The 13,708-nt window shown below is 41.9% G+C and overlaps 2 protein-coding genes across 11 annotated transcripts in view; one reads left to right on the forward strand and one right to left on the reverse strand.

The window, feature by feature from the left end:
* Nucleotides 1–2,217, reverse strand: part of LOC123768153 (uncharacterized) — a 52,699-nt gene extending 50,482 nt beyond the window's left edge. For 2 of the 10 annotated variants that reach the window (XM_045758517.2, XM_069307023.1), the window contains exon 1: nucleotides 1,673–2,006. The gene's annotated coding sequence lies outside the window, so the exon portion shown is untranslated. Of the gene's footprint in view, nucleotides 1–1,622; nucleotides 2,019–2,075 lie in introns of those variants that run through there. The other 8 variants (XM_069307025.1, XM_045758524.2, XR_011223268.1 and 5 more) reach the window with 7 other exon arrangements.
* A 922-nt stretch (nucleotides 2,218–3,139) lies between these two features.
* On the forward strand, nucleotides 3,140–13,456 carry Cpsf5 (cleavage and polyadenylation specificity factor subunit 5). The gene is made up of 6 exons (XM_045758509.2): nucleotides 3,140–3,289; nucleotides 7,040–7,233; nucleotides 8,846–9,046; nucleotides 9,639–9,868; nucleotides 10,516–10,630; nucleotides 12,758–13,456. Exons 1-6 carry the CDS (start codon nucleotides 3,248–3,250, stop codon nucleotides 12,777–12,779), a joined length of 804 nt encoding a protein of 267 aa, XP_045614465.1. The 5' UTR covers nucleotides 3,140–3,247; the 3' UTR covers nucleotides 12,780–13,456.
* The last annotated feature ends 252 nt before the right edge of the window (nucleotides 13,457–13,708 follow it).

Below are 13,708 nucleotides of genomic sequence, written 5' to 3' on the forward strand. Positions count from 1 at the left end.
CCCGCTGGGTAAGAGAGATAGGCTACACCACACCCGCTGGGTAAGAGAGACAGGCTACACCACACCCGCTGGCTGGGAGGGGCCAGGCTACACCACACCCGCTGGTTGGTAGGGCCAGGCTACACCACACCCGCTGGTTGGGAGGGCCAGGCTACACCACACCCGTCCCATAACAGAGTACCATCTCGGGTCCGCGAGGAAATGCCTGCCAGAGGTTAACTTGCAGTATCAGCCCCGCAGGGGATAACTTATTTATACAGACTGGTACCAAGGTACCACTCTCCCACGCATATTGGTACCCATTCCCCACCCCCCTCTATGTCCCAATATGTCCCCATACACCCAGCCCCCTTCGGCAGAATGTCATTAGATAACAGTATGACGTCAAATGGTTTCAATCGCTTAACACAATGGCTGAACCAAATATAAAATTTTATCCCAAACAGAAAAATGGCAAATCACACAGTCACGAGACAGCTTCAACTGGTGAGAATTTTGATATTCTTGGTGTACTCAGAAGACCGAATTCCTACTGGTGACGGTAGTTAATTCTAATTAACAACTTTTAAATGGTTTAGAGATCGAGTACCATAGCCTCATTGTTTGGGTCCAATGCCACTATTAATTGGGAACCATACTAAACCCCCTCCCTCCCTCATTATTTGGGTACCATTCTACCACCCCATTATTTGGGCACCATTCTACCACCCCATTATTTGGGCACCATTCTAACCCCCATTATTTGGATACCATTACCACGGGGTTACGACGTAGCTTTCAATGAGATATCATTGAGATATCAGAAGTGATGCAGTTTAGCAAGCAGGGTGTGGCTGGGATCTGGTGGGTGGCAGGGTGTGGCTGGGATCTGGTGGGTGGCAGGGTGTGGCTGGGATCTGGTGGGTGGCAGGGTGTGGAGCAGTGTGTGAAGTGTGGCAGAGTGTCACACTCGTATAGATTGTATTTGCGGGAGATGAGCCACGGCTCTTGAGTCCCGCCTCTCAGTTCTTAATCGACAGGTGCACAAGCTTCTTAGCCTAATGAGTTCTGTCACATACATCAGGACAATTCTTCACTATGACACCGACAAAAAAGAAAAATTCTGTTTTGAAAGAACAGCATATTAAAATTGATGTGGAGCAGCGTGTAGAGTGTGGCAGAGTGACACTGACCTGCATGGGGGTGTGGAGCAGCGTGCGGAGTGTGGCAGAGTGACACTGACCTGCAGGGGGGTGTGGAGCAGCATGCGGAGTGTGGCAGAGTGACACTGACCTGCAGGGGGGTGTGGAGCAGCGTGCGGAGTGTGGCAGAGTGACACTGACCTGCAGGGGGGTGTGGAGCAGCATGCGGAGTGTGGCAGAGTGACACTGACCTGCAGGGGGGTGTGGAGCAGCGTGCGGAGTGTGGCAGAGTGACACTGACCTGCAGGGGGGTGTGGAGCAGCGTGCGGAGTGTGGCAGAGTGACACTGACCTGCAGGGGGGTGTGGAGCAGCGTGCGGAGTGTGGCAGAGTGACACTGACCTGCAGGGGGGTGTGGAGCAGCGTGCGGAGCGTGGCAGAGTGACACTGACCTGCAGGGGGATGTGGAGCAGCGTGCGGAGTGTGGCAGAGTGACACTGACCTGCAGGGGGGTGTGGAGCAGCGTGCGGAGTGTGGCAGAGTGACACTGACCTGCAGGAGGTGTGGAGCAGCGTGCGGAGTGTGGCAGAGTGACACTGACCTGCAGGAGGTGTGGAGCAGCGTGCGGAGTGTGGCAGAGTGTGGTAGGGTGTGGACTTCACCCCTCCGCCTCTCTCTCTCTCCCTCTCACACACTCTCACGCGGCCATTTTTACTTTCCTTTAATATCATAAGAGAGTAAGCAGGGTGATGGAGCCCCCAGCCCCCCACAGGCGAACCCTGGCCATCTACCATACAACACAGCCCCTCACAGTCACTATATCAATCAATTAAATACGTGTATGATTAAAAAAAACAATTAACAGAGGCGCCACAGCTGTTGAATAAATACAACTTGTCAACTGACTACAGCTGTTGAAGGAGTGCAGGTGCGAGCAACGAACGGCCATGTTTACCTGCTATAATGTCTATAATATGGGTCTAGTATGATAGAAGTATGATAGAGTATACTAGGAGGGTGGTGAAGGGGGCGAGGTTGCCCCTAGTGTGGGCAACACCACGCCCAGGGCAGGATGGTTCATCTTTATAGGCGGCCAGGCTGCCTAATGCCGCCCTAGAGTACTCTCCTCTCCTGGCCTGCCATGGTGCTGCCTCCTGGCCTGCCACAGTACTCTCTCCAAGCTAAAGACACATACAGCCTAATGATTTACAGACTAAACCATTTACACTGACAGTGAACTGGTTGCAATTTTAATTTGCCTGTGAACATGTTATAAGGGCAGTGATCCAAGTACATTATTGTGGTCAGAGCTACGGTACGTGGTCATTACACAAGCAAGTTAGAGGCAGTTTAGGTCTCCTACACAATGTGTACTCTCAATAGTAGGCTAACTTGGGATACGAGGCTAGGATTTTGGGTAATACGTCAGGATCAAATCCTGTTTCGTGAACATTAATTTATAGATATAATTATTTCAAATTTATTGGATCTTTTTTTCTCTTTCATTTACTTAGTAACGTAAGGTAAGTACATTTACATTTCACTCAGAGGGCTATAAACTCATTGAACCGCCTACCCGCCGAAGCCGTAAATGCTAAATCTCCGTTTAAGTTTTAAAATCCAACTGGAAAAGATTATCAGGCCAAATGGCGGGAACCTTGACAAGCCGCTGGCTTCCTGTCTTCGTCGAGGCCACTAATATTAGTGGCCCTCAGGTAAAATTTAGCCATATCTCTCAGGTTGATCAATATTGTTGGAGTTCTAAGTCTGCCCTCAAGCTGCCTTTAGGCTGCCCTCAGGCTGCCTTTAGGCTGCCCTCAGGCTGCCTTTAGGCTGCCGTCAAGCTGCCCTCCAAGGTGGTAATGGAGCCTTGGATATTACCCAAGCGAGTTAGCACAGGTTGGGCTAACTCATCAGTTTTGTCAAGCAGCTTGAGGCCAGTACGGGATGGGATCCGTCAGTGAGAAGATTCTCACTCCATTATTGCCCAAGTTATCATATGTCTTTCTTCACACAGCACCACCTTAGCTATGGCTTCACCAGCTGAGTGCCGCCAGGGATAACACTAAATCACTCTGAATTAAAGTGTCAACTCTGGATGCGCGTACTCGAGTGAGAGCAAGGACTATGGCAAACAATTCTGCCTCAAGAATGGCCGCTCAGATACAAGTATGTCTTAGTTTACAAAAATCAAATGCTTATTAAATAAATTTGAAATATTAATAGACTAAAAGTGATTATTATAACAGTTATGGGTTATATACAATGAGAAGTATAGCTTCAGTGAGAAGTAAGGTTATCTACCCACCATGAGGGTGTGGTTTATGTGCTGCTGTTCACCAGTTGCTCGACAAGTGACAGTCTGCCGCTGCTCGCCCTAGTCCTCCTCCTCCTTCCTTCTTAGCCGCTGGCTGCTGCTGCTTCCTGCCTAGCTGCTTTCCCTAGCTGTCATCTCTACCTCTCCTTCCCTAAGTGCCCACCCTAGCAGCCTTCCCTAGCTTCACCCAAAATGTACAACTAGCGCGTCAACTTTCTTAGCTAAACAAGTTTTGGGATTCAGTTCACGTCCAGTATGCACCTCTGTAACTTATCCTTCACACAGGATGGGCATGGTGCCCAACCACCTCACACAGGATGGGCATGGTGCCCAACTACCTCACACAGGATATGGGGTACAACCACCTTACTCAAGATGGGCATGGGGTCCAATTACCTCACACAGGATAGGCATGGGGTTCATAATAAATTAATTAACTAAACCTTTTCTTGCTAAACTTCTCCTGTATTTTGTCACGCTGACCTCTAGGCTACCACTGACTACTAGGCTACTGACCACTAGGCTACCACTGACTACTAGGCTACTGACCACTAGGCTACCACTGACTACTGACCACTAGACTACCACTAGGTTGGCCAATGGCTTCACCAGGGGCGTGAGGTGCTCACAGGTGACTGAAGAGTGCTGCCTCTAAGCTTCTCCTGCCTCAGGGCTGAATCAGGGTATACGAAGCAGGGCGCTAGTGTGCTGACTCTCAGCCAAAATTTGAACTGACTGAACACAGACACGACACTGGCAGTAACAAGGAACATTGATGGGAGTGACAACTATATACTCCTCTAAGACTCAACGTATTCAATACACATAGGCAATCAATGGCACCTAAGGTTGCACTCAGTAATAATTTAACAATGGTTAATGACTCATGTCCCACAGAAACTAATAATCACTAAAAAAAAGATTGCGCACCACGAAGACATTAATAACAATTCCCGTAATAGATAGTCACTGAGACAACAATAGATCATAGAATTAATACAGGCCATTAAGACCATAACTAAGCCATTGAATAACACTCAAGTTATTAAGATAAGAATAATCAATTGTATGATACACTGAGACTCTAACAGTCACTGAAATTAAGAAAATCAAAGACTAATAATAACAACAAATGACATAGGACACTGACACCCTAAAAGTGTAATTAATTTACACCTGAACAAGTGGTGATCGTCAGTCAGTGAAGATATTAAGGGTTGTCTTATTGTAATACTAGGCTAGTAACTAGACGATATCGCACTGGCCATTACTTCTGGGTCAGTCACATGGGGTATCTACATGCAGTCTCTACATGTCAACAACACCTGACATCAGTGTTCTTGACACGTGGGTCACTGACCACTAGGCTACCACTGACCACTAGGCTACCACTGACCACTAGGCTACTGACCATTAGGCTACCACTGACCACTAGGCTACTGCCCACTAGCCTACTGACCACTAGGCTACCTGACACACCAATATTGACACGTGGAGTAAGAGAACTGTGGGAAGACCTCCACTTATGGCTCGCTATCATTCGCATGGCCACCTTCTGCTCTAGATAATGTTCTCGCATTCCAATATCTCCCTCCCTCTCTCCCTCCCTCCCTCTATCTTCTTCAGCCCTCCCTCCCTCCATCCATCCTCTCTCTCTGTTATGTCTCTTTCTCCGTCCTTTCCTTCCCTCTCTGTATCTCCCTCCTTTCAATGTCACCACTAGACATGCTGGCCCCTCAGGTAAATTCAGGTCAACTGTATAATAGTCCTTTAAGTTGGACTAAACCAAAATTTGGTTATCAACCAACCTTATGCTGCCCCTTTGGCCAACGGGGCAAGATATACGGCACCACTTCTCTCAAACACCGCCCAAACACACGTGTTTGTGGAGGGTCTACGGGTACACAAGCACCATGGGCCAAGTCCTCCCTGTAACACCTTACGTTACAGCCTAACTTGCTCGCTGTATCATCACTTACAGACGAATTGTTCGCGCGCCGCGAGTTTGGTCCTATTGTCTTGTATCGCTGACACTGTCAGTGGTAAAGCGAATGTAGACAAAAGTAAAATAAGGTGTTTGAGAGAAAAGGAAATTGTATGAGTGTGTGAAGTTCGCTGGAATTGCAAGGCTTTTGAAGTGGTTGATCACTTGAGTGTGGCACTGGCGTAGGAGGAACTTGTGCAAGCAATAATGAGAGATTCGGGTAGGGGGCGTTGTCGGTCCAACCTAAGTCCTTCAGGGTTGGTGCAACCCTTCAGGGTTGGTGCAACCCTTCAGGGTTGGTGCAACCCTTCATGGTTGGTGCAACCCTTCATGGTTGGTGCAACCCTTCATGGTTGGTGCAACCCTTCATGGTTGGTGCAACCCTTCATGGTTGGTGCAACCCTTCATGGTTGGTGCAACCCTTCATGGTTGGTGCAACCCTTCATGGTTGGTGCAACCCTTCATGGTTGGTGCAACCCTTCATGGTTGGTGTAACCCTTCATGGTTGGTGCAACCCTTCATGGTTGGTGTAACCCTTCATGGTTGGTGCAAATGTGTACATATGTAGTAGCAATGGCTACAGCCAATTTTGACAACTCTATTTTTGTGGAGGTCCACAGGATTATCCTGTAGGTGGCCGAAAAAGGGAAATTGGGACATTAAGGTTGGAAACCACTGGTCTAGCTGGGACCTCATTTGGGCTAACAGACTTTTTTCATTAACAAGCTTAGGTATGCAATTGGATACTAGCACAGCAATTGTGCTGCTACCCTATTCTATATGACGGATTACCTAAATCAAAAGTTAGCTATGAGTTAGCTTTTGATCCCCCAATATCTAGCTAATATTATTATTAGCTAGCTAATATGATACATGTTATGTGAGGCTAATCTATTAGCCTCCACTAGCAAATTCTGGGTACTGCACAAGAATATCTTCCGTAAGAAGTAGTTACAGAGCTCAAAGTACCTCATACCATTTGGTCTGAAATCATTGATAACAGGTCAATCACAGATAATAGTGTTGGAGAGTATGTCCCAGCTCTTGGCCCGCGCAGGGCCAAGAGCTGGCCCATGAACAGGACAGCTCATGAGTTGATGAACTACATGAACTACAGCTCTACGCCAATGTACAAAAACGTGTATTTTTTAGAGGGTGAAACAGTTCGTATTTTCTATTTACAACTGTTGTACTAATAGTTATGTCATTTTTGGATAACAACTTTACGTATTAATTAATCTGTTTCCTTTATTAATTAATATGGTGTCTCGTTGTTGGGAGCAGGAAGTCAATATACTTAGTTAAGCTTATTATAAGAAGTCAATATAAGATCCCCCTTGTACGTGTGTGTTAAATACTGTCTTTATATTTGTTATATAATAACTACTTCAGATTTCACTGTGTTTTGTGATAAATTTATTTTATTTGAAAATTAATTAATAAGTTGAAACAAACAATAAAACCTTAAGAAATATTTTTATTTTTGTTTATAAAACGTTTATTTAACAGTATATCATGTTGTTATTTACAGTTTTATTAAAGAAATTACAAATTTTACTTTCAAAAGATGTTGTTCCAATGCGAGAGTGACCAATCATTAGCTTTGTTGTCATCTCAGGGAACCAGTCAGAATCCTTGTTGTCGTCCAAAGCAGCCAATCACAGGGTTTGTTTGCGGCTTCTCTGTTTACAACATGGCGACACAGAAGCGGGGCGCGGGTGCCACGGGCTGGCCGAAAAACTCCACTCCACCGTCTTACGGTGCCAAATATAACGGAAATCCATCAATGGCGCTTAAGCGATCAATCAGCCTGTAAGTTGCGGAGGCGAGTTGCCAGGAGAGTGATGGCCGGGGCGGCCGGCGGACCCGCCGCGCTCAGGGAAATAACCGCCGCTTGAGGCATCACCCGCTGCTTATACTTGTGTAACTTATTGGGCTTTTAGCAAAGTTGCCGCATTACCACGTGTTGGGAGCCACACTGGTGAGGCTCGGACAGACAGGCAGACAGACAGACAGGCGGGACAGTAGTACATTCGGGGTTGTTTTTAACTCTTCAGGAATTCGTGATTCGAATCCCAGACGGGATGGAAATGGTTGGGCGCGTTTCCTATCACATGATGTTCCTGTTCACCTAGCAGTAAATAGGTACCTAGGAGTTAGTCGGCGTGTTGTGGGGGTTGCATCCTGGGGAGGGTCAATAATTTGACTTATTGGTGGGGGGGGGACCTTGATATAAGTCTAACATGTATATATTCACTGGCTCCCTGTTCCCCAACACAATCAATTAATATTTATTATTAGACAGATGTGTGCCTTTACTACTGTTGCAACACTAATTATTCTGAGTTTTAGTCATAGTGAGTTTTCCTCCTGATATATCGGATTGGTCAATTTGTACATAGGCCTTTGCATATAGCACACATATCTTGATTGTCATAGCCATATACATGTATAGTTATGTTGAGTCTGGCCCCAGGCCAGGCTTGGGGAGTAGAAGAACTCTCGAAACCCGCTCCAGGTATCATTGGGTTAGGATGTATTACCTTGGGTTAGGATGTGTTAGGTACATTTGCATTAGGTTCGATAAGTTTATGTAGATTTTGAAATCTGTTGGCAACCTGTCGCGTATAAGATATCATTCGTATCCTTGTATAAAACCTACTGTATATGGTCAAATTGTTCATAGTTATATGTAGTTACCCTATTTATAAATACTACTTGGCCTTTATTAAACTGTATACTTTTATTTATATTAAATAGTCTTATATTGTACTTAATTTTTTCATGTTTTTGTTGTATGACCTCCTGCAATCTTCTTAAACTCTAGTCGATAAGTACAGTATAGTATATGCATTTCTATTGATATCCTCATTTAATTAAATTAATCATGTTAAATAAAAAAAAAATCTGTAATTTCCACCATGCAAACAGCATCGGACATAATTGCCACTCACTGTATATACAGTAGTGATTTGTACTACAGTAATACCAAATTGTATAAATCCAATTAAAATTCTTGACCCAGATAATCCAATTAGTCATTTGTTGAAGTTACTGGCAACAGGAATTTATTGGACAGATTGATCAAAGTGTTGAAAGGGTTAATGCAAAAGATGTAAAGGTGATAATCATGTGGATTTAAGGGGGATGATGACACTTGGATACTCCATGGCTACTCAATTGCTAATCTTCATTTAAGATGCTGCATTGAGCATAAATCTATTCATGTTTACCAGTAATTTATTCTTACTGATATTATTGCATGTAGTTAATATTTCTTTTTCTTCTACTTGATGGAAATAATTGTTATTAAGGAGAAGCTACAGACTTTAGGTGATTTATTGCATAATTTGTAAAGCTGTATTACACTAAAATTTATTTTGTTAGGCTTGAATGAATAATTGTTTAAATGTTATACTTTCAGATATCCCTTGACAAATTACACATTTGGAACTAAAGATCCTCTATTTGAGAGAGATCCCAGTGTTCCAGCGAGATTCCAAAGGATGCGGGAAGAATTTGATAAAATTGGGATGCGAAGGAGTGTTGAAGCCGTCCTTCTCGTCCATGAACATGGCCTCCCTCATGTCCTTCTCCTCCAGCTAGGCACCACATTCTTTAAACTGTAAGTGCAGTCACTATTCATACTGTACTATTTCTATGCAGTCACTATTCACGGGGGCCTGACAGCTGAGTGGACAGCCCTCGGATTCGTAGTCCTGAGGTTCCGGGTTCAATTCCCGGTGGAGGCGGAAAAAATGGGCAGATTTTCTTTCACCCTGATGCCCCTGTTACCCAGCAATAAATAGGTATCTGGGAGTTAAACAGCTGCTACGGGCTGCTTCCTGGGGGTGTGTTAACAAAGGTCTGGTCAAGGACCGGGTCGCGGGGACGCTAAGCCCCGAAATCATCTCAAGATACCCTCAAGATAACCGTTAATTGGTTGAAAGGTTTTACATTTCCTGTCCCTTCACAAACTTCAACGCTTTTTCATCCTCCTTAAATTCACACTTTCAATTTAGTGGAATTTTGTCATTTTTGGGCCACACAAAAATAATATAACCATGTTTCATTTTGTACTTTTAAATTATTTTGTAATATTTGATCATAACCAGTCGATTCCGAGAAGAATAATATATTCCAAGTTTGTCTCGCATATGGAGTAGCCATATTATTCTTTGGTAATGGAAATAAATTCTTGAGTATTTTCCCAACAGACCTGGAGGAGAACTGAATACAGACGAGGATGAGGTGGAAGGTCTTAAGCGGCTACTAACAGAGACACTCGGGAGGCAGGATGGTGTCAAGCAGGAGTGGGTTATTGAAGATATCATTGGCAACTGGTGGAGACCAAACTTTGAACCTCCACAGTATCCATATATACCTTCACATATTACAAAACCTAAGGAACACAAAAAACTTTTCCTTGTTCAGCTTGGAGAAAAAGGTAATTACTGTAGACATTATGAAATTGTATGCACTACTTGCATGTATATTTTGTAAAAAAATGTGTTAAGAATGACTGAATGGCAAAATTTCTATAATACTTATTGTTAAAGAAATCTATGATAAATCTATTTTCTTAGATTGGAGTCAATGTTTCAATGTGCGGGGGAAGACTTTCATACAATACAGTGTTTTAAACGAATGTTATTAACTAAACATTATGGACCATTAACATTTATAATGGTAATTGAAATTGCTGTTGTAGGATTTTTGCCTTGATATAAATGCAATACAGTACAGGTACTGTAGGCAAATGTTCAATCTCATCACAAGTGTGATTTGAGTATTTGCAAGGAGGTGGCATGAATAAGTTATCTGCATGTGGTTTTAGTGATAATTGAGGGAAGGCATATCTCATATTATTGATGTAAAGGGATTGGGATGCAATGCGAATTTGAAAGTAAAAACATTGGGTAACAAAAGGGTGAATATAAAAAAAAGATTGGGGTGGCAGTAGAAAAATTGTGCAAGGTAATGTGACGTTACAAAATATAGAACATGGAAAAATACTAGTACATTGTAGCATTTAGTTGATATAGTTCAGAAGAGTTTGTAACTTGCAACTGATACAGATTATTCTATCCACAGCATTATTTGCAGTACCGAAGAACTACAAACTTGTTGCTGCTCCATTATTTGAGCTATATGATAACTCTCAAGGTTACGGACCAATTATTTCTTCATTACCGCAGGCTTTGTGCAGGTTGGTATCTGTTTATATTATACAGTACAGTATTTACCTGGTGATATGTACATACAGTACTTGTTTTACCAGCATAAGGGTCTCGTAGTACAATTGGCTTCATTCTTGACTCAGTTTGGAATACAGTACCAGGTTCCACTCCCAGGTGGAATAGAAATGGTTGGGCACATTTTCTTTCACCTGATGCACCTGTTGACTTAATGGTAAATAGGTACAGTACTGGGAGTTGGGCAACTGTTGTCGGCTTGCATTCTGGGGAGGGTCAGTAGTTTGTCTTTGGGGGCTTCGTTACAAGCCTAAAGTATATACTGTATACTTTAGGCTTGAATCTCTAACAATAAAAGACAATCTTGATACTATAGTTTAAAATAGGAAAGATGTCAAGGAGGATGTGGAGGCTCTCCCCTGCCCTAATAGCTACTTGGGCAAGGAGGCTAGTAGGGAGGGGGGGGGCTAATAAGGACTCTGGCATGGGACGTAGTATGGGGACTATATACAGCCTCATTTATAATGATATAACGAGGCCTTACATAGTTTTTATAAAAATGAGGCCTCTAATGGTCTATAGAGGCCATATAAATATAAGGTCATTAGAGGCCTCGTTTTATTTGTAACCAGACATGACTTTAGCAGACATGCCACTCTTCCAAGTAGTTCATTTTATGCCTTATTAGATTTCCCTGAAACATGATTTGCCAATATATTTACAACCAGGTTCCCAATTACCTCTGGGTATTTAGGGATGAGAAGTTAATAATAGGTGCTTAAGCATCCTTCCCTACCCAGGGGTTCTACTTTTATTTTTGTTTAAAATATAGTTTTTAATGTTCAGGTATTTTGATGATATATGTGTGTTAAAATGCATAAACAAATGCTGTAATTACAATAAACAAAAGTTGTCACAAAATACACCAGAAGTCTGCTAATGCAAGAAATAAACAGTTTCACACCTTATGTAGCATATGTAAGCGTAAACAGAATAGAACATTATATTTCATGTAGGTTGACTTTTATTTTATCTTTAAGCCCTGCATTGCACATAGCATCTTAAGGCACTCAACTGGTGGTGCACATAGTGCCTTAAGGTGTATTTAGGTATAGTGAATGATTCAAAACTCCCATGGGTACACTAGGCTCACATCCTGTTCCTCGGGACTCCAGTAAACAGACATCATCTTGCAAAAAAATCATCTGCATCCCTCCTGGCTGTGAGAGCCTCAGTACTGTACTGCAGGAGCAACCAAGGCTGGTGCATGCAGCTCCAACTCGCAACACAGCTGCACAATGGGCCATAGCACCACTTAATAATAATGAATAGAATAAGTAACTGCAATTATTTTGTAACGATAGTGTCAGAGAATATCTTTACTAATAAAAATTATGTGCAAAATATCATTGAACACAATGCTAATTATGATGTTCACAGCATGAGGCAGACATTCATAGCACACAGCCGAGGTTTCGTGAATCTATGTATCATGCAATGAGACTTCATGTTTCTTTAGAAAACAAACTTGTGGAAAATGAATCGTATTCATGATTTAGTGACATTAATATGATAATAATAGCAGTGTTTGTATTAATAATTGTGATCCGAGTAGTATATTTGTGGGTATTTTGCTCCGCCAGGTGACGTCATCAGTTGGAGTCGGCTTGTCGTAGCATGTAGCTCTATACTGTGCTAAAATTTTATTACCCCCCACACTAGAATTAATTGGTGGTTTGTTGTGGTTTATACAAATATAGATAGATATAAATAATGCATGTACGGTATATAATGTAATAACAGCAAAACCCGTTTTGTTGATCTAAGAATATACAGTAATATACTGTACAATTCGTTAAGATATGATCACTATATATTTTAGCTTATGATGTTCCACACATTTACCTATATAAACTTCTCAAATTACATACTATTGAATATTATTACTTCAAAAAACTGGATGAAAAGCTAAGCTTGGCCTTGCAACTTTCTTGTCCCTTGAAGATGCAAGGCTTAGGTGGTCCTAATAGTTTTTATAGTGATTTTTACTTTATTCAATAAGCTATTTGTGTTTTAAATGTAGTGTGATACACGAGTGAATATATTCATGTATAATAATTTGTTTTTTATTCTGTTTTCAGGTTCAACTTCACCTATATGTAGGTTCCTGGAGTACAGTACCTTGGAATGAATGTGTGAAAATTGGTGTGTTGTATAGTGCAAGCGATCCTTGACGTCCCGTGGTTTGTTGTAGATACAGTATGAACATTCACCTGCATTGTGCGAGTTCGAACACAAATTGTTGAGACATCGAGATCTATTTTATATAATTACTGCAGTGGCTGTATATCAACCTGAAAATTGCATGGACACAAGTTGTACAATAATTCATTGCATTGCGAGTTGAGTATTACAGTACTGAAATGGTACTATGCTAGTGTTGGTTTTCATACATCTCGTTCAATAATCCTTTATCTGATATTTCTTGGCAAATTAGATTGCTAGGAAGAACATGATTATGTTCTCTTGATAGGTTTTAAGCGAGCTTACAATGACCACATGAATTTTCATCATTTCTGCTCACTTGTCAAGAATTATAGTTGCCATTCAATAATTTTTGTTAGTACTGTAGTTAACTTTGTGGTTATATGTAATGTTTACATGCCAGTGTGAAAATTGTCACATTCTCACTGTTATCATGGTACAAAATATTAAAGGTATTGTCTACAGTATCCAGTCTGGGGTTGAAATGTGGCAGTACATATTTGTCATAGAAAATAAACCAACATTGTATTTTACATATGCCTCCTTTTGCAATTAAAATATCATCTTTTCTTTACCATTTTAGTTTTTCACCCCTTAAAATTTAAAAGTGACATTGTTGCCATTTTAATTTTAGATGGGTGTACAATTGTAGCTAAACTGTGCTGTATTATACCTTGTTTAGATGTACTGTATATTAGGTCAGATTATCCAATACTTTTCATGGTTCATCTTAAGGCTGCTTAGTTGTTAGATACGAGTAGAATTAATTTCAGTGGACCATCTATTTATGCATAACTTTGATGCAAATAATGTTTAAAATTTAAACA

Source organism: Procambarus clarkii, chromosome 59, assembly GCF_040958095.1.
Source record: "Procambarus clarkii isolate CNS0578487 chromosome 59, FALCON_Pclarkii_2.0, whole genome shotgun sequence".
Classification (NCBI taxonomy): Eukaryota; Metazoa; Arthropoda; class Malacostraca; order Decapoda; family Cambaridae; genus Procambarus; species Procambarus clarkii.